The 21768-nt window shown below is 42.1% G+C and overlaps 1 protein-coding gene across 1 annotated transcript in view; it reads left to right on the forward strand.

Annotated features, from left to right (window-relative positions):
- Window positions 1-21768, forward strand: part of ARHGAP26 (Rho GTPase activating protein 26) — a 352726-nt gene that overhangs the window by 311939 nt on the left and 19019 nt on the right. Inside the window, exons 21-22 of the mRNA XM_006128543.5 lie at window positions 12247-12357; window positions 20375-20466. Of these exons, the coding sequence (XP_006128605.1) occupies window positions 12247-12357; window positions 20375-20466 (203 nt within the window). The remainder of the gene's footprint in view (window positions 1-12246; window positions 12358-20374; window positions 20467-21768) is intronic.

Raw genomic sequence — 21768 nt, forward strand, 5'->3', positions numbered from 1 at the left:
CATTTCATCACTAATACAGGCATTCTAATAAGGAATGTCCTTTTTGCAAGGCAGAGAGAGAAGTTCTGCATAGGATTCCATGTGAACAGCAACTCTTATGCTAGAAGAGTCTCAGAACATCTACCTACCTAGTGGGACCAAAGCTGACGCTTCAGGCTAAGAGTCCCTTTTTGTTACTATGAGAAGCTCCTTTTCCTTTCGTCGTGGGAATAAATGGAGTATTGACCACAAACACCTTCCTGTGAACACTGCTGCCAGTATTAGGCCTGCAGGCTCACAGCCAATCTGATGCATGGCTAATGTCCTCACATTGCTGACAGTTTTCTGTATTTTTGCAATTACTTTGAAGCATGCTTCTGCTGCTTATGAGGTTTCACAGTTTTGCCTCTTGATTATAAGGAGTTCCTTAAACTTGACTATTACATACAATTAAAAAGGAAGCTTCTGAGAAAGCTTAAGGAAGATGATCCATAGACCTCACATCCAGTCTTTCCTAATTCATGTAATTAGGGTGGAGAGGACTGCAAACCAGTGCCTGCTTCAACAAAGACTGACTGTGGCACACAGTGTCAAAATGCTGGCTAATGGGAATGTTACTTCCAAATAAAATCATATTGAAAATACATGAAGGGCATTTTGGGGAAATTGATGTAGGAGTAGGAAGCAGAGATTCTATAACACAGCCTTTCCTAAGGCAGTTTATGGAACAGTGTGTGGTTTTGTTGTCCGAATGAATGTTTAGGTGAATTAAGTAGTGCATGGATCTTAACCTATCTGTGTCTTCTGGCCAACCTTTCTGTTTTATTTTGCTTTTCCTTTTTTCTCTATATCCTGAAGAGATTTGATTGTGTAGGAGCTTCATCCTGTATTTGTCTGTATGCCATCTGGCAACCATAAAGCTTTCACTCCCAGTCCAGCCAACTGAGTGCATCTCTGTCTTCGCCCAATGCAGTCTTCCCAACATGCCCTGAATCAGAGTTTGAATGGAGATCTCTGGAAGCAAAGGCTAGTAAATGAAACAAATCTGTTACTTCTGTATCTGTATCATCATCATCACAGAGAGTCAAAACCTAGTATCTAGCCTAGACTTCTCCCAGTTTCACTCCTTCCTTGAGTAGTGTGCACCTATTCTCTGAAGGAGGAGTCAGTTCCTGTCTGCACCAGAAAGGCCCAGAAAATGCTGTAACATATAATCTTCCTATTTGCTCACCAGTGGCAATTACCAGTCATGAATGAGCTAAAGAGCTGACAGATGATAAGGAGCATGAGCTGAGTTCAGACTGAGAACACCTTCCAGGTTCTGTCACTTTTTCTGTTAGGTTTTCTAAAACACTTCCTCCTCCTCCCAGTTTTCTTTGCCAGACAGCCTTGTTGTTAGGCTGGATCTGATTTCTCAGTAAAATGCTGACAATTTCCCCTAAAGGGGCAGGAGGGAAAATAGAACAGTTCAGTCACAAAGACATCCTGTCTCGCTCTGAAAGAAGATCTTTGTGTTTAATTAAGTTCATAAATTAGTTGGTGCTCTAACACCATCACTTTAACATAAAATGGAGGTAATATAATCTCATTGGTTCTTTTTGTCATTGTAATGGATCCTGATCACCAATTAATTTGCCCTTGTATGCTTTCAATTCAGCTGCATTATGGTGGCGAACAAGCTGATGTGCAGACACAGTTGACAAGGGAGTGCTAAGCTATGAAATTATCAATAGCATAAGAACCACTGCCAGTTGCTTGATTTTTTTCTTTTTAATGGTTTGCTCTCTTCCTTGTTGCCTGAGTTCCTTACCCAGCTAATGCCTCTGCAGCTGAACCCACATCAAACATTTGTTGTTAGCAGTAATGGTGTAATGCTGATGCCAGATAATTTTTAAGTGAACTACATACTTGCCAAGAGTCGCACCATGTTCCTGAGTATTGTGCAGCTTAGGCCCAATAGGCTCTTTTTTTAAAGTATATTCTTCACATTAATAACCTCCCCCCTTTCAGTTTAAAGATAGAGTGTGTGTGTGTGTGTGTATGTGTGTGTGTGTGTGTGTGTGTGTGTGTGTATGAGAAAGAGAAAATTAAAGCAAATTTAAAAAGTACTTTTTTTCTTTTAGCTGTGATTTCCGCTTCTCCCCCATATTTAAAAAAAATATTTTTGATGTAATTTGGATTTGTATCCACGTTACACATTGTGATTTGACAGGCTTTTAGTAAAGTAATTCATAACACTTTTAAAGGTTCAATAACTGAATTTGTTCGGTATGCTCTCTAATAGCATCAGTCTTTTGGTATAGACATGGATTGTCTCCCTTTACACATAGCCCCCAATAAGCATTGATTGAGAAGGGTTTGTACAGAGTAGATCATGAGAATTCAGAAAATGATAAAACTCAAGACTGAACTTAAACTCATTAAATGAAATGCACAAAGGCATTGGGAATGTACCAGCCAATGTTAATTTGCCCTCTGATACCCATTTCATTAAATAGTCAAGCCAGTTAACGTTCTGCTGTCACATTGCCCATTCTGAGTACATAAGCTTCAGAGATGAAACCTCTAGCATCTTAGCTTGTATTTAATATGTTTTGCAATTGAAAAAACATATGCATGTATCTACGACCTTACTTTTGTATTTGACCTGATGTCAATTATTTTTCTGGTCTATTTTCACAGGGCTGTGCCCTATTTCACATCATACACAATTATTGCACAATATCATAGGTCTCTTTGATACACAGAAGAAAGAAACTAGGATGAAATTCTCCCCCAGTTCAGTGATATACAGGCTATATTAGGGACTTAAGCTCTTAACAGAGGGCTTGAGTGACCCTGAGACTTGACACAGGCCTCCGACAGGAATATGAATTCTACCTGGAACATTGTTGAAGTATCATAATGTGGTAAGAGAGGCTAGATCGTCTAGTAGAGAACATATACAACCAGAGGATCTCGTGGCGCTCTCCCCTCTGGGTCACTACGCTGAGGGTGAGGATAGCTAACACTGGAGACAGGTTTTCACCCTTTACCAGTTTTACCCCGACAGAGAGTCTCTCTGCAAAGGAGGAATTCTCCACTGGCCATCTCCAACTATGTGAAGACCATTTTCCATCATTTTTGTGTTGCAAAGTTGTCTCAATGGGCCAGAGTAGCCTTGAGTGTGCAGAACGTGTTTCTCTGAAAAGTTTGGTCCCAGGAAGATGACCATCATAATGAGACAAGAGCTGTAGATTCTAGGAGGATTTTAGTTTTCTTCATAACTGATAGGACAGTAGTAGAGCTTTGGCAAGGATTCCTAGTTGCTGATTGATTTTACTTTTAAAGTTACTCTTGAAAACTGTAGCTGTTTCTGAATGAAATAAAATGATAGTGGATTGAGTGGTAGACCGAATGTCCCATCTAAAAGGAGAGATACCCAGAGGGATATGCCATGAGTACAACACGTTGATCACTAATGTATCTTAAACCTTGGAGCGCTACCTTGTGCATTAGAAAAAGCCACTAATGAAAAAAGAGGCTAATACGGTGCTAACCCCTGATTTACGAACCCATCCCTCTTAAAGTGCAGTATGGTTTTCTATTGGCATATACAGCCATTCCATTAATAATTAATGTCTGTAATGGGGTTTGAAAGCGTTTAGTTTAACACAGAATGTGCAACATAGCTTGATTTTTAGTCCCACTGAAAGCCTTTTGGGCAGAGAGAGAGTGGGGACACTAGTTACTCATACAGCAAAAAATACAACTTTAAAGAAAATGGGTAGAACCAGTCAGGATATTTGGAATTTAGGGGGAAGAAACCAGACACAACTGTTAGTCCTGAAGCCAGAGGTCTGAGTATTTCCATTGACTTCATGCTCTAGTTCTACTCTAGTTTAACTGGCAGAATATTCAGTCCATCTGGTGGTGGGGGAGGGGGAGGTCAGAGTCCATAAGGTAAGGTCTGATTTGGGGAGGAAGAATGTACTCTGCACCCCTTTAGAGTGTGTGTATATGTGTATTCTTGTTGTATGAGCAGAGGACTGAAGGTTTCCTTAATCCATACTCTCCTGTAACTAGTGATGGTGTGGTGATACTACAGAGTTGTTTAGTTGTGCAGAAAATGGTTAACTTGTGTTGCCCCTGCTACAAGATGCAATTAAGAAACAAGAGAAGACTTCCATCATAGATGGGATCTACACACAAAAATCATTCCACAATGCTTATTCGTTTTAAGATACACACACTCTCTCTCTAATTAGTCACTTTTCCATCTATGCCTCTCAGCTTTTTCACTAATCTACGATGGAAAGCGCTAGCAAGCTAGTGATGAAAGCACATTTATTCCAGACTTCCAAGATGACCTGTAAATACTATGGAATGTGTTTTTCTATAGAATGGACCAAGAAAAATATTTTTGTCTTTCTTTTGTTGACATCACAGGATGACTCCCATATTTACAGATGTGCTATTTGGAGTAGGATTCGACCCAGTCTCTTTATCACTCAAGTACATTTTGTGCTACTTTGCATTTAATGTTAATGAAATTTCTCAGCATTGCTAAAGGCTCTTAGCAAAGCGGAGAAAGATATGCAACCTGTATCATATAGGAATGTGAAAAAATAAGCCAAGCAGAAAAAAATAACAAGGCAAACCAATGTGAAAGTCATCTTGAAGAATGTGAAGATGCAGTGCTCAACTAGCAATATTTTAAAAGGGAGGGGCAAATGGACTATACTTATGGAGAAATAGTTTGTCTACATTACTGTGACCGCTAAGGCATGCAACTCCAGGTATGTAAGAAATGTAGCTAAAGCTGACAAGGTCTGCACCATGGGGGATCAATCGGAAAAACTTTCCCATTGACTTACCTTAGTCTTCTCATCAGGGGTTGATTAGAGAGCAATCTGCAATTGATTAAGTGGGTCTTCACTACACCCACTAATTGATCACTGGTGCGTCAATTTTGGAGTATCAATCCCAGTGGTAGTGTACATGTAGCCATAGATATAGATATAGTAAAGGCTACTGTTGAAGAAGCTATTATGGTGGAACTTGTTTGGGAAGTGATAACTGAATACTTGGGCTACTGGTTTCTCTACTCTTGACATCTAGGGGTGCTTTTTTTTCTGTTGAATAACTATATTGCTAGATAATACCTGGGGTAGAATCCCTTAGGGGTGGATTAAGCTTAACCTCTGTTATATTTTAAGATACCATATGGACTAATGTTTTTAAAAGGCATTTTTTTGTTTTAGATGAGAAAACCTTGTATCCTGCATAAATGACTGACAATCTGAGGGATTTTGCGATGCCATGTTTAACATGGAGGTGCAGATTGGGTAGATTATGGAATTGCATAATCAAGATCAAGATGCAGTATTGCATGCTGGAGTCATGATCTCTGTGTTACAACTTAGGTCAGCTGGTTTGAGGTCCATTTTGTTTATGTAGAATAGCTTTGTCCTTGCTAACGTGGCCCTCCCGTTGATAAAGTTTAACTACCCTGCAGCTGCCCTCTGGCTGTTATATTGAGAGAGCCTGAAACTTAACAGCTTTGTTTTGTAGGAATAGAATGGTGATGAAATTGACTTTTTTGTATACAGTCAAGTACTGAGAGAGAACACAGCATGGAGATGCTGAGGGTATTATATAACTCATCCATTGATAGGTGATTTCCATTTATTGATAGGTGCTCCCATTCATATGTAAGGTATTTTTATGCTGGAAACAATCATTTGAATCCTGAGTTCCCTAGAAAATCGTTAGGAAAGCTTCTGCCAGCAGAACTGATCTTGTCCTGTGAGCCAAATGAATCAAGAGGTGAAATTTTCTCTTGAAATCCTGCTGGGGAGAATTATTCAGACCCGTAAATTGCTGCAAGTTTTGAGCTGTGTCACGTAAATGTTAGAGGGACTGGTAGGTAGACTGGCAGGGTAGGGGAAGGAAGAGGGAGACAGGATATAGATGGGGGTGGCATCTAGAGATAGCAGCTGGAAATTAGATCAAAATTGGAAAATAAAACTAGGGCTTTTTACTTGCGTAGGCTGCAAATTAAACACCAGGATGGGAAAATAATCAGATGTACAGCAGACATGGGAAGAAAGAAGGAACATTTGGGCTGAAAATCCTTCTGCTACAGTTTTACGCATTTCTAATCATACCTTTTTGCTTGTAGTGTGCAATTTTCAAAGGGGCTTATAGGCATTTGATATAGAGTGCTCACTGAAAGTCAGTGGATGCCAAGAATCATGTATGTTCCTTCAAAAATGTCAGTGCAAACACTGTTATTTTGCCATGGACTTCCACTGTTGTGGGTCATTGTTAATACATTTTGAGTTTGCCCAAGTACAAGGCATGTAATGAACAGGAAAGAAATCTCTAAAGCAGTGGAATATTTTGGACTGCCAGCTCTCAGAATTCCCTCTCCTGCCGCTATTTGCGAAAAGTTAATATACTTGTTTAGATATTCTAATTTCAGCTACTGTTAGTCAGATTTTTATTTCCAGCTTTTTATTATTTTTGGATTCCTAGCAATTCTTTTTTTTTTTCTGTTTTATTTCCCACTATGCACCAAACCGGAAGGGCTCCCTGCAAGTTACACAAGGGTAAATAAATAAATAAACCTCAGAAGGAATGTTACTTTCTGAACTACAGTTAACATGTACAGTTAACTTCAAACAGCAATTAGTATTTTCAAATCCCCACCACTGCCTCTGAGATTCCTGTGAGACAGAGAAAGGAAATCAGTCCATACAAAAATAACCACTTTCCAAGATACAAAGAGATCCCAGAATAGTGTGTTTATTCAACCATTCTTACTTGCCAAAGAGACGTAGGGAAAGCATAGGGTCAGTGGCTGCATCACTGAACATATTCAAACAATATGGCAGAGTAAGTTTTAAAAGGAAAAAATAAATATATCTCTATATATTTTAGAAATGTGCATATGTCTCTTCCATGAGTCTGTTTGTTCAAGAACTCCTCCTAAACTGTAAGAGCTAGGACCGCCAAATTCGATATTCAGCTTCTTCTTATCTGAACTTAAAATAAGGTCAGGAGTTGGTTATACCAGGAAAGTGGGAAGTCCCTGGAATGAGACTGTTTTCCGTAACATAGAAAGGGAGGGGGCACAGAGAGGAGGGACATGATACCGAGAGTACATGTCCACTCAAGACAGCAAGCAGAGGGGAGATCTATACTTCGGATTAACTGCTGGGGGCAGTCACACCACTAAGAGAGTGGCCAGCAGGGCTGGGGGTCATCATCTTGCCTTCCACCAGACCAAGTAAAAACTTAAAAAACGACACATAGTCTAGTAGCACTAGACTAACAAAACATATTGATAGCTTTCATGGGCACAACCCACTTCTTCAGATGACTGGAGTATTAAAAGTCTAGATTCAAGAATAAATAAGGAAGGGGCAGGGAGGGGAGAAAAAAGACAGTGAATAGATTGTTCAGGTTAGAAGAGGCTGACCAAGTGAGTAGCCACTTGTCCCAAACTCTGCTCCTTCCCCCAGCTCTTGGCAGCAGGGCCAAGAAGGGGGAGGCCCCTGCTGGGTGGGAAATTTGGGGTGGTGGTGGCAGGAAGCCCCTGCCAGCCAGGAGGGCTAGGGCAGGGGGGAGAAAAAGCTCCTGGCTGCTATGGGGAGAGAAAACCCTGCCAGATGGCTCCTTCCTTAGCCCCTCCTCACTCTTACGCTCCCCCATGTCCCCAGCCACCTGCTCTGAGCCCCTTCTCAACTCCCCCTGACTTCTGCACCCCTATTATCTGAGCATCCTGCCTTGCCCTCCCACATCCCCAAGGCTCTGCCCTGCCCTGACTCCTGCACCTCCACAGCACCAGCCCGGTATGTTGATCACAGAGCTGGGAGGTATGAACTTAAGGATGACACATTCTACAACCCTAAAAACCTAATCTCTACTTCATGAAGAGGTTTTCTGTAAATACTTACTCAAAATTATTTATAAGACTGAGCAGGAGATAACTTGGCCAACTTGGACCAAAATCAACCCTGATGCAACTCCGTTGGAAGAGACTTGTATAATTCTGTTGAAATGGGATAATTTTCCATGTAATGTAATACATATCTTCGTTCATTATTATTTTCATTGATGGGCACCAACAGTGTTTTCTGTACTAACCAGGACATACTGTAAAGCGGGTGCCTGGCCAAACAGCTTACCATAACACTTCCTACACAAAAGGTTAGGCTGAGAAATGTGGTTCTTATTCTGTTTTTTAAAATAAAATAATTACACAGAAATAACTCTCTTTTCTGAGAACCTTATTGATTATATTTTATATTGTCATTAATGCAGTGGAGTAAGTGGCTAATGTGGAAATATATAACGGTGACGCAGCTGTCTTTAAGATTAATGAGAATTGCTGTCTTTCAATATGAGTTTAATTATAAAAAAGTATATAGGTCCAAAATAGCACATAGAGAGAGATGCTTTTAATTACACATTCCTAAATATCCCAAGTCCTGTGGTGAACTCTTTTTACTTGGAATTCTAACAGATTCACTAGTAAATAAAAGGTCTTTCATAAAATAGAAATTTTCCAGTAACATTTTCTGAAACTGCAGAATGGCAGCCAGGCAGCCTGGTGAAGGGGTTGGAGGCAAAGCAGAGGCTGGGAGTTAAGTGTTCTTGTCCAACTTTTGTTACTGGCTCACCAGAACAAGACCATTTACTTCTCTAAATCTTGGTTCACCAATCAGTAGTATGGTATCCTCCGTCTAAAGTGCTTTGAGAGTCTTTCTTGGAAGTTGCCATGTAAGTGTAAAGTAGTAGTAGTCTAAAAATGTGTCCTGTCCACTACTGTAAAGTCAAAATAATAACATATTCTTCTTTGAGTGCTTGCCCATGTCCTTTCAGTGTAGATGTATGTGTTCGTCACACAAGAATTTTCCCAGCTCCGCAGTATAGGGCGCTGCTCGTCCCTTTCCCTCCTCATTTCCTTTTTGCTGCCAGTGACGGTGCATAGAACTGCTTGCTTCAGTCCTCTCTGTAGCCTTTGTACTGTTTGATTACCATTTTCACTAGTAAATATTTTCCCTCTTAGTGTTAGTATAGTATAGCTCTAGTCCCATGGCTTTAAAATGTGCTAATTGCCAGAGTCCTATGCCAGTCAGCAACCTGCAGGACAACTGCCTTTGATGCTTAGGCGAGTCTCACATTAGCAAGAAGTGCTGAATTTGTAGATCCTTTTGGCCCCAGAACAGGAGTGAGAAACCATAAGAACCTCAGAATGGTGACAGGGGGTACATGCTTGTCCCTGAACTCAAGGGAAAGGAACAAGGGCTGCACAAGTGGAGGAAGGCATGTTGAAAATAGTTAACTTTTATTTTCAAACTATTAAAAGGGTAACTGAAGCGAAGGAAAGAAACGATAAGTTTACTCGGCGGTATCCTTTAACCTGTCTCCGAAACTGCTGATTTGTTTTTGGTGGGAGGATGGCATTTGCAACATAACCTGAAACTGAATAAACATCTTGTCTATCCTGTTGACTTCTCTCACTCTAAAATATTACAGAGTTTGGGTCAGTCCAAGTCCTATAAGAAACAGAAACACTGGGCTAGAGAAGTGTGAGCAACTTGCAGCCTGAGGTCCACATGCAATCCATCGAAGTTCTATACGTGGGCCGCAAGACATCTTCTTTAGAGTTGCCCACTTCCAGGGTTGCCAGATTCTGCTGGTTTCTGTCTGTATCATTTTTTTCTACGAGTATAACTAAAGTGACATGCATATATGACAAGGGCATGTGAGGTGAGGTGTGTGCTGATTGCACACAACATTGAGTGTAAGAGCTGTACATTCTCTCTGTGTCAAATCAAAGTGCTACTATGGTTTAGTTGGCACACCACACAAATTCTAGATACACAAGCGCAGTTAGCAAACCTACACTAAATATGCTAATGAGGGCTATTACGATGCTCCCAGACTTAATGACTCAGCACTCAAGCCAACAACTTGTGAATGGTATGTTTGTCCTGTAAGCCCAAGTTGTAATTGGTGTTAGGAAAAACATGTGACCATGCTACCTAATACTGGAATCCATCTTGAACCTGGTATTTTTCCATAGATATGGGGAGTGTAGAACAAAGGGTTCTCACCCTGAGGGGAAAGTCTATTTAAGCAAGGAGAATCCATCAGCCTTTTCTATTGTCCGAACCACATCTTTCTTAACTACTCAAAAGGTATCGATTTTTAACTCCTTTAAGCCATTCTCAAAAGAATGGAATATCTTCATCCTCTAACTTTATTTTAGCATTGAATCCTCTCCTCCAGTGCGTTCCTGAGTTTGACGCTTCCCGTTAAGTACTATATTTGTCTACAATACTGGTGGCTACCCATAGGCCATTGGCTGCATGCTTACTAGCTTGCAAGCCCCACTGCGTATCAAGGACCGAATGGAATACTTTGTCCTCACGGGGGGAGGGCTGAAGCAGAAAATCTTTACAAAGCATCCCACCTTGTTGAGGGACAGTAATGTGCTCAGTGTTGTACAAAATACAGTGTTTACAATCTAAATTAGACACACAATATGATTCAGACACCAAATAGACTGGAAGGATAGAAGATTATTGAGACTCCAAGTGGTGCACATTTTTTAAGTACAGTTGTTACAAGTGTACTTATATCCCTTCACAGGCACTGAAACAGTTAAGGAAGTTTTACTACACTTCCCTGTACAAGGAATTTCACTGTATCAGAATTTGCTGTAAGCTGGTTCCACTTCATTCTGCATTATGATGCTACTAGATCAAGAAGTATTGAATGAGTATATATGAAATGGAGAACTGGCAGAGTTGATTTCTTTTATAGAGAGGAGGAAAAGAGTAAATTTCAACATAAGCCAGTTAAAAAGGCAATGGAAAGCTTAAAGGAGGAAAAGAATCAACGCAAGCAATGCAAAAATAATGAGCTGACTCTATTACCTGCATATCCCCCATTCACATCACCTGCAAACCCATTGCATCGTGATAGATTGGTTCATGCTGGCGTCCCAACAGAGGCTCCTGAGGCTTGCTGATCATTTATAAGTTTGACAGCTATAGACCAGTTGTGTTTGGCTCCAGACGATGAGTAATCGGTCTTCTAGCTGCACTGGCAGAAATCCCATTAGATAGGGCACTGATGCTTTCCTCAGTAGCCTTTTTCTGATTTCACAAAATAAGTTATACTTAAAACGTAGTTTTCATTTGTTCTCAGAACAGAGGAGGAGTTCCAGGACCGCTGATGGGGGCACGGAGGGAGGACGGCAAAGGAGGCAGCTGTTCTAGAGCGTGGTGATTTGAAAAGCTCTGGGGCTCCCAGCTGCCACAGGCAACAGCCAGCATCCCAGGCCCTTTAAATCATGGCCGCAGCCACAGGTGGAGCTGAAGGGCTGGCTAGGGGAGGCTACCTCCTAACCCCACCCCTTCTGTCTTAGACTCCGCCCCTTCTGGGAGCTTGGCATAACCCCAGCACTTGCTGAAAGACTCTGAAAGACTCTTCCTATCCCTGAGGAGTTCATGTCAGCAATCTGTGTTACTCCCAGAGCATATATAGAATATGTGTTCTATTATGGTGTGTCAATATTGGCATGAAGGATCTTTTTTCATAGGTACCTAAGTTATTGGATTTGGGGCATATTCGTTGGCTTTTTTTCCTTCTTAGTTTTCTTCAGCCAGCTAGTAGAGTAAAATAACTTCCCTGCCATCCTTCAGATAATGAACTCCTCTGGGCTTCCAAAGTGTAAGGCCCACTTAGTTAAAAATGTAAACAGGAAATTGTTTTCAGACATTGTGGATTGCAGCCCAGAGAACAGCCTTTCATACTTGCACACCACAACAACCAAAATAAAAAGAAGAATGAAAAGCTGGTTACGGACATCGTTAATGTCCTGAAATATGATCAACAGCCTCTGGCAACAATGGGGGAAATAAAACAAAGCAGGTAAGTAGCTGGTGAAAGAAAGCAGCTGTGCACAGGGAGATGACCTCTATAACCTAGAATGTAGTCGTTCCATACAACAAAGCAACAGGCTTGCCAGCAAAAGAATAATAGCGCAGGGATTAATTGCAAGGTCTAGCCCCTTTTGTCTACAGAAATGCAGATCTGGCCTTGAAACCATTTCCCAAGGTCTCAGTGTTCCATTTTGTCGCTTTGTTCATGCTGTGAATATTCCCCAGGTGCCTACTACGGTTGGACGGCTTTGGAATGTCTTTCTCTGTTTGGTTTGTTTGTAGGGGGTTTTGTGTTGATCAGCTTTCTGATTCTGTCTTGCAGCACTCAGAATCCAAGCCCAACATCACCCCTTTCACCGTCCTGGCCCTTGTTCTCTGCGCCATCAAGTCCTATGCCCACCTCCTCTACGTCCAGCGACTCATCCCCCATCAGGTCTGTTGCAGGGTTTGTTCTGGTTTTCTGTTGCTCCTGCTGCTGCTACAATTATATTTTTATTTACTTTCTGCATGTGTTTGTCTATGTCTTCCTCAATTTCCCTCCAGTGCAGTCCAGCTTTAGCTTGTTATTTTAGTTACCAGCCTTCATTGGTCTTCAGCTACCTTCATGCAGCAAGAGAAGAAACTTCCAAACATCCCATGAGCCAAGAGGAATGGTTTGAGATGACCTTACAATTATCTATCAGGAGTTCCTCCCAAATTGGGAGAATTTCTCAGTGGACAGAGCGGAGAGCTAACTAGATATCATGACCTTAGGTCTATTTCCTACTGCTACTGTTGCCTTGTTGTGTAACCTTTGCCAAGGCCTTTAATTTACTTGAACCTCAGTTTACACATCTCTTCAACAGGTAAGATATTTACTAACCTCCCAGTTATGCAAGGCACACACTAAGAATTGTTAAATGCCTTGATATTTCCCCCCAGGCCAATCACCTTTTTCACAACTGCATTTATATGGGTGCAAATTACTGAATAAAATTATGTAATATGGCTGTCTGTCTTACTGAGTCTGCATCTCTGGTACTTAGCTCTCACATGACCATGAAGGATAGTTTAAAAATCTTATTACCCTTTCGGGTGGAAGAATATGGACTTATATAATTAGGACCCTACCAAATTCACAGTCCATTTTGGTCAATTTCATAATCATTGGATGTTTAAAATGGTAAATTTCAAGACTTCAGATATTTAAATCTGAAATGTCATGGTGTATAGTTGTACGGGTCCTGACCCAAAAAGAAGTTGCATGGGGGTTGCAAGGTTATTGTGTGAGGGTTGCGGTATTGCTAACCTTACTTCTGCACAGCTGTTGACAGCAGCATTGCCTTCAGAGCAGGAGAGTAACAGCTGCTGGCCAGGACTCCAGTTCTGAAGGCAGAGCTACCACCAGTAGTAGTGCAGAAGTAAGGATTGCATGGTGTGGCATTGCCACCCTTTACTTCTGTACAGCAGCTGCCATTCTCTAGCCACCCAGCTCTGAAAGCAGTAGTACAGAAGTAAGGATGACATGGGTTGCTGCTGGCAGGGTGCTGTCTTCAGAGCTGGGCACATGGCCAACATTAGAGCATCTGCTCTCCAGTTGCTCAGCTCTGAAGGCAGTACAGAAGTAAGGGTGGCAATATCAGGACCCTCCTAAAATAACCTCATGATCCCTCTGCAACTCCCTTTTGGATCAGGGCCCCCAATTTGAAAACACTGGTCTCCCCCATGAAATCTATATTGTATAGGGTAAAAGTACAGGCAGTCCCCGGGTTACGTACAAGATAGGGACTGTAGGTTTATTCTTAAGTTGAATTTGTATGTAAGTCGGAACTGGTACATAATGTAGGGGAAACTCTAGCCAAACATTTCTCCAGAGCTCAGTTTTATTCTCCCACACCTCACTTCCCTCAGTCCTTTATTCTCAAGCTGAGGTGTCTGCTGAGAAAAGCCACTCCGCGTCTCCTTGGTTTGCTGCGGGGGGGCACTAGCTTCGCGTCTCCCTGGTCTGCTGGGGGGAAGCAGCTAGTGCGGGGTTGCCTCACCCCGTTTGTAAGTAGGGATCCGATGTAAGTCGGATCCATGTAACCCGGGGACTGCCTGTATACAAAAGACCAGATTTCATGGTCGGTGATGCGTTTTGCATGGCTGTGAATTTGGCAGGGCCCTATATATAATGCTCTATCGAAGTTATTTCTAAAGTGCCTAGCATCATTGTGCCTCTGACTACTGAAAATTGCTGCATGGTCTCAACTACTAAAGTACTTTCCTAGAGCATTCTTGTTTTGAGATGTGCCATTTCCTGTAGCCTTGAGAAATTGAAGTATTATTATTGGCTGCTGTGATTAGTATAGTCTGCATTTAAGACATATTCAGTGTATAGCAGTACCTTGGCAATGTATCGTATGATGGAAGGTGGGGAACTGCAAAGAATATTCACCTTGTAAAAGAAATGAGATTTGGTGCAACATCGTTTGATCTATTTATGTGCTCTTGTAATAGGTATAGGAGCTAGAAGCAGTCAGTTTGCCTTACAGATGTGTCATCTGTACCACATCCCCTTTTCTCCTGCCCCCTCTCCCTACCCTAGGTTAGGCAAGGTGGTTCAGTTAACCAGGCTACCCATCTGCTTTGCTGTGCTGGATTATAGGGCAGCACTGATGCCTTAGTATCTAACCCTCATTAGTAGGCAGAACCCCAGCCCATCACTCGCAACTGTGCTGCTGCAGTATATGACCCAGAAGTAGCAATAACCATCCTCTGATGATTTGCAATATGACCTCCAGAAAACTACCCTCTGAACAGGCCCCTTCTCTTCAAGTGGGTCATAAAAACTGCAATAAAAAGCCATATTAATTCCTTTAAGAACAGCCTAACCGGGAATTGCCTTTGCTTTTTTTTTCCTGCCCTTTAATTAGCATTCATTAGTGCATGAATGTTGCAGAGCAGCATGAAGAGAGATCTCTCTTCCATCTCAGGGAGAGATGCAGAATGTGGGTGCTGCTCCTTTTAGGAAAAAAATGAAAAATTACCCTCAACCACAACTTACAAATGCCATATTTAACTCCTGTCTATTCAGCAGGATTATTTATTTGTTTTGATGGAAGCCTGCTAAGGCCTAACAGTGGCGTAATATCAGCTAAGTAGCCCCTCTTCCGTGAGGACAACTCTCTTGTTCTATAAATTGTACAAGGGCACATTGGGAAAACTCCACTGAGTGCTTTCCTGGCCCTCTGCCATGCTTGGAGGCAGAAATTAAAAATGAGTGATCAGAAGGATCCAAGCTTTTTATCTCCTTGAAGGGCGCTGCAGCAGCAGAAATGACAAGAGTCCTGATAGTAGCAACTTGCACTGAGGAGCTGTGAGGACAAAAAAAGAGAGGGGGGGTGAAGCAGATGCCTAAAGATGACCAGGCAGAAGTTTTATTTTGTGACGATAGCAACAACTTAAATAATTCAGGGTAGTTACCAGGAAAACACCTTTGTTTTAATTGTATAACCTCCACAAAGGTTTGCATGCTGGGTGAGTCCTACATGGCTCCTGAATCAGACACACAGCCCCTTTAGTTTGTGTTTGTCTCACCGTGCCACTCCCCATCCTTGGCAACCAATTAGAAACTGGATGGGGAAACTTGGAAATGTGTCAGCCTCAGAGTTGTGCCAACGTGTGTCACTGAAATCACAAAGCTACGTGAAACTTTCCCTGTCTGAGGTGCAGTTATGAATTTGACCTGGTTCCTGAAGAGGCTTGCAAAACTTCTGGGTGAATCCATACCCAATTTAATCAAATGTGGGCCAATGGGATTGTTTCGAGTCAGACGCTGAAGAAAATAGACAGTTTCAATCAAGATTTGCTTTGCAAAAACTCGAAATCCTAAAGCAAACCTCTGAATGTTGGGGTAGGATGGATGATAATGAACCCTCATGAGACAAATAAACCTACTTCATTTGTAGGTTTGGGAAGAAGCCTGGGCTTCTCTGGGAAAGTATTAATCTTGTTTTGTTTCCTTATTTTATTGAATTCAAACAGTTAACAGAAAAGGTTCTTTTTTGATGAGCATGCTTTTACAAATGTTCTTACAATATCTATGTAAAAGATTTGTTCTTTCAAAGAATGTCCATTTGCGCTGTGAGGAATTAGATTCGCTGCATCTAAACTTCCAAATATTCCATGTTTAGAATACAGATTACAATTCACCCTTGTGTGATAAATCAGAAATCCTATTTTAATGGTACTGATGGAAAGAAAATTACATTTACATGGTTGCCTAAGCATTTTTCAGAATTTCTTTCTACCCACTTACCTTGCTTTTCAATCACTGCTGTCAGATTAACGCACTTTCTTTCCCTTGCTACAAACCATTACTCTGCTGGTAAACATACAACAAAACAGTGGAAACTCTTCAGATTTGTCTTTAGACCTCCAGGGTTTGGCCACACCCTAACACTCCCTCTCCCATTTTATATCTCTGTAATCCCAGCTTCAATAACTGATTTGAGGGACAGCAGTGAGCAGGATCTCCCACTCCCTGCTAGGGATGTAGTAGTGTAGTCGATTAACCGCATATAGAGTGTATTAGGAGCCAGGTGGGCAGGCAGCCCAGATCAGTCCTGGTTCACACCAGGTCTGTGACCTACCCCCGCTGCGGGTCTGCATTTAAAGTGTATTATGAGCTAGGTGGACAGGCAGCCTGGCTCAGTTCCGACTTGCGCTGGGTTCGGGAGCTCAGATAACCCCACCTTCCTGGACAGGGGCTGCTGCCACCCCGCATTGCTGCCTCTATATCACCCATCTGCAAGGAGACCATTTGAAGAGCCACAGTCATTCCCAGTCAACAAACCTTTGCTCTTCTCAATTAGGATGGTTTGTTAGGGCCTCTGCATCATCCCACACCAGCTAAGATTTCTCTCTAGACAATTACACAAGGACAGAGCATTCTTCTTTGTCACACTGGGTGTTTCCCTATGCTTTCTTTCCAAATATATATTGAATAGTGAGGGACGTCGGGGGCTTAACATCCCACTCCTTACCCCTTAGGTAAGACCAGGCAAGGAGAGATAACAGTCCTCAGACAGAGCTGACTGTCCTCTTCTTCTCCCTCACAAACAAAACACCACAGAAAGCACCAAACGTGCTGCAGATATATATCTCCTTCCATGAGTTCCTCCCCTGAGGAATTTTCAGCCTTAGGAGAAAAAATATTTAATGGCCCAATCATTGAGATCCAGCCAAAAAATGAGAATATGAGCAAGCTAAGGTCAAATATTAGGACAGAATTTGCCATTTTCCTTCAGAGACGTCATGGGAAAAGACAAAGGGGAAAGGTTCATTTAGCAAGCCTTGGAATTCTACCATGTCCTCGACTCCAGATGTGCATCTCTTCTTCAAGCAAAGTAGGATAGAGTAGTGTTATCCCTGGCAACGGACATGGTAAATCCTGACAAGAAGGATTTCTTGCCAAAAGACTATGCAAAGAGACAGATGAGATCTATCATTAAAATTAATCTTGAGAGAGGATGAGGAGCATCAAACTGTGTTGAACAGAACCTCAGACAACATGGAACCCAGGGCAAGAGAGAGAGAGAGAGGAGAAAAAAAAAAACAAGAAAAAGATCAAGAGGCGTTACAGCTCAAGCAGATAATTAAGTTGGCAGAGAAGATGGAATTCAGGACAGAAGCTCTATCTCCTGCTATCGTGGTAGTCTCTCCAAAAAACACCCCGATGTTTCCACCAAGGAACTGATTTGCATATTCCAGTCATAAGAGCAGCCATTCTGGGTCAGACCTAAGATTCATCTAACGCAGTATCCAGTCTTCCAACAGTGGCCAATGTCGGATGCCACAGAGGGGATAAACAGGTAATCATAGATAGAATCAGAGACTCATAGAGCTGGAAGAGACCTCAGGAGGTCATCAAGTCCAGCCCCCTGCCCAAAGCAGGACCAATCCCAACTAAATCAACCCAGCCAGGGCTTTGTCAAGCTGAGACTTAAAAACTTCTAAGGATGGAGATTCTATTACGTCCCTAGGTAACCCCTTCCAGTACTTCACTACCTTCATCTAGTGATCTATCTCCTGTTGACTACTCCCAGCTTCTGGTAGAGGCTGGGAACATCACCCATGTCTAGTGTGGCTAATCAGGTCCTGCTACTGAAGTTTTCTTTACTTCACCTATGGGAATTGCAACAATCTACTGGAAATCCTTAAATCTGGTCTGTGTTCCCAGATTGTCCATAAAGGCGTTAATTGTGATAATACCCTGGATTAGTGTAATGATTCATTTTGTAGATAATACACATCAGGACCTCACCATCGGACACCTTGCAGGAAGTGACCTAAGAAGTCTGTCTGAGATTGGCTTCCACAGCACCCTGTTGTGGCCCACCATGCTGCTATTCCCCCGACCTCAGTTTTCCCCTGAAGTTCTCACAGGCAGCCGGAACAATTTTCAGCATGATGCAATGTCAAGTGGTGAAACTTCATAGCGATTCTAGTCTTTCAGTGGCAAAAGGAAACCCAAGCAAATGAAGGACCCTCCCTCCACATTCCAGACCCCCCCCCCCCGAAATGATGTTGATTCTCCCCTGAGGAGGAGGTCACCATCAGAGTAATGCTCATAAAAAGGAACACTGAACTCAGTTCAGTAAGGCATATTGTTTTCTGAATCTGCTGATATCAGTTTAAAGTTTTCATACAGCTTTGGAAGCAGTTGATAGCCATCAACTGCTGTCGCTGGTATCCGTATAAACAGAGGAACAGTCTGAATGTCTTGGACTGGGAGAGAAGTGAGTCATAGTAAAGAACTGGGCAGGTAACAAACATTCTATTTCCCAAGTTGATGCATATAGCCAAACCAACTTCACAAGGTTTCTGCCTTCCAGTGCTCCCAATTTGGGCAGGAAAATCCATTTTTTTCGGTGGATTTTTCATCTAAGACCAGGTCAGCATACAACTTCCAACATGACTGTCTCACTGAAACAGGAGGAATCTCCCCAGTTTCCTTTTTTTTCCAAAGCTGCAAAACCTGTTGCATTAATTATACTGTAGTATTCTGCTTAAAATAAAAAAATAAATCTTAGCTTGTCATCGCTCCTACTGATCAGTTTTCTTTAACCTTAAGACAGAAGTGGAAGACTCAGCTAATTCTTCCCTGCCTGACTAGAAATCTGAGACAACTTATATTTTGCTGGTTGAAGCAAGAGCCAGAGTCACATGACTCCTGCATTCTGTGCTCCACTTTACCAGTGAATTGCTGGTTGGCTTTTGAATGAGAATACTTTTTGCCTCAGTTTACATTGGAGGTTCAGCTGTTGAAAAGCTTATTTGTTTCCATAGCAGCTTATGGAAGTGAATCCTGGGGAAACATTGCTGCTGCTACGATGAAGATCAAAGCCTTTGAGATGCTTTCCTTGTGAAGATTCTTGCATGCTTCCTGAATATCAATGAAGATGTAAAATTTTTGGAGAAAAGCAAACCTGTTGTCAGGAAATTAATGTGCGTACTTAAGTGATGACAGGCATGGAGATAGAAATAATCTGGAGAAAACTAATATGGCTGGAATGACCAGCGAGGGGACCAATAGATGGTGTGCAGAAGATCTTTGAAAGGCCATCAGCTGAATGTGTGAAGTTAGCCATGGAGTAAGAATGCTTCTGAAAATTCTGTCATAGGGTCATCAGTATTCAGACTAAATAGAATAGTATCAACAGACTTTATTGAATGCATATAATACAGTTTACCTCACTGCAAAGTGTAGGTAATACAGAGGAAGTTTTTGAAGTTTAATGTTTCTAAAGCACTTTGAGACCCTCAAGAGATAGGTCCTGAAGAAGGGCAGCAAATTATTAATAGAAGCCACTTATTGTTCTGTTTTTTGAAGTGCTCCTCTGTGGGTGCAGAGGAACTAGATCCAGGAACTAGACCAGGGCAGCTAAAGCTAGAAAGGAACTCAACAGTAATTTTGGGCAAATGCTAAAAGTGAACCAACCTGACTGATTTACAGCATCAGTGAGTGGCTACTCTTTCTGCCTGTCTCTCTGCCCCAAATAGAAACTAGGTTTTTAGTGAGATATTTCTTTTCAGTGACACACGCAATCTTACCAACTTATTCTGACCTTTTTTGTATTCTCCCTTTTAATGGACAGGAAACTCTTTCAGTGACCTCTGATTTAGTGCTGCTGAGTGTATTGGGCAACTTTGTACATGTCTTGTTCCTCAATGCTTCAGTTTTTTTCTCACTGAAATTTCCAATGTGGTGAAATGGGACTCTGAAGGAAGTGATATCGCTGAGAGAGCTCAACTTTATCTGCAATATTTCTATCTTTTTTTCTCCCGTGACTTGGTAACCTTTTTGCCCTGTGCCTTGCCATTTGCCACCTTCTTCAAGATTTCCCCTGCGAGAGTGGGGAAGGAAATTGTGTGATATTTTTAATAGAGGGTTTTTTTTTAATGCTGAATACTTTCTCTTTTCATAGCTCACCATTCCGGAAAGCCAGAGCCTTGTATGCTTGCAAAGCAGAACATGACTCAGAGCTCTCCTTCACAGCAGGCACCATATTTGACAATGGTGAGTCTTTAATTCCCAGGCATGGGTTGTGTAATGTAATACAAAATGCTTCACAGAGGGAGAAGGGGAAGAGAACATGGAAAGCTTGAGAAAAGAAGAAGGGTTTTACAGAGATGATGTGTAAGAGAGAGAAGGGGTTGGATTTTCAGAGGCATTGAAAATCGACAGCTTCTGTTGACTGGAGGACTCAGCACCTCTGAAAATCAGGCCCAGTAGGGTGGGGACTGAGGGTGTACCACACCTCATGGGAAGTGCTCAGCATTCATCAGGATGGATCCTTTAGAGGGAAGGAGAATTGTTGGGAGAGCACAAGAGGGGAGGAGAAGCAATCAGAAGTACAACACTAGAAGCTTATAATCTGCTATCTTCTAGGTGTCATTATAACAAACTACTGCCCCTGCCTTTGGTACTCCACTAATGCACTGAAAGCAGGAACATTACTGAATCACGCTTCATTTTACGGTGGAGAACAGACTGGCATCATCACCTTGTGTAAATGGGTGGGAATTAAGTGAAGGGGTTGCTGTGATCCTCAGGGCTATGTTGAAGAACATGGAATCTGAGCTCTAAGTAAAAATGTAGTGTAATGTTTCACATGGGAGCACCATTCACTCCATTGCAGCATTATGCTGAGTTGAAAATCAAGCTAATGGATCCTCTCTTAGGGTATGTCTACACTAGCCCCTAGTTCAAACTAGGGAGGCTAATGTAGGCATTCGAAGTTGCAAAACAAGCCCGGGATTTAAATATCCCGCACTTGATTTGCTTGATTTGCATCTTCCTGGCCCAGTTCTCTGTATCAGGGGTACTCAAACTTCATCACGCTACAACCCCCATCTGCCAATACAAATTGCTACAGGACCCACCATCAAGAGGAGTGACTGAACCAACCCAAAGCTCTCTGCCCTGGGTAGGAGGGGCCAATGACTGACCCCACAAAGAGGCGACAAAAGCCAAAGTCCAAGGGCTTCAGCCCCATCCATGTGCCCTGTAACCTGAGCCCAGATGCCCAGGGCCAAATCCTCAGGCTTTAGGCTTCAGCTAGTCTTAACTAGCTCTTCTGACCCTATTCAGATGGGGTCAGAGCCCACTCTGAGGTCCTGACCCACAATGTGAGAACCACTGCTTTCGATAAAAAGACTACATACGATATACCGAGTACATGCAATTAAAAGATATTTGCCAATTTACCAAGAGATGGAGTTAAGCACATGCCAGTATGTTTTTTCTCTCTCTCTCTCTCTCTCTCTCTGTGTGTCTCTGTCTCTGTCTCTGTCTCTGTCTCTCTCTGTCTCCACCTTT

Source organism: Pelodiscus sinensis, chromosome 16, assembly GCF_052426305.1.
Source record: "Pelodiscus sinensis isolate ZL-2025 chromosome 16, ASM5242630v1, whole genome shotgun sequence".
NCBI lineage: Eukaryota > Metazoa > Chordata > Testudines > Trionychidae > Pelodiscus > Pelodiscus sinensis.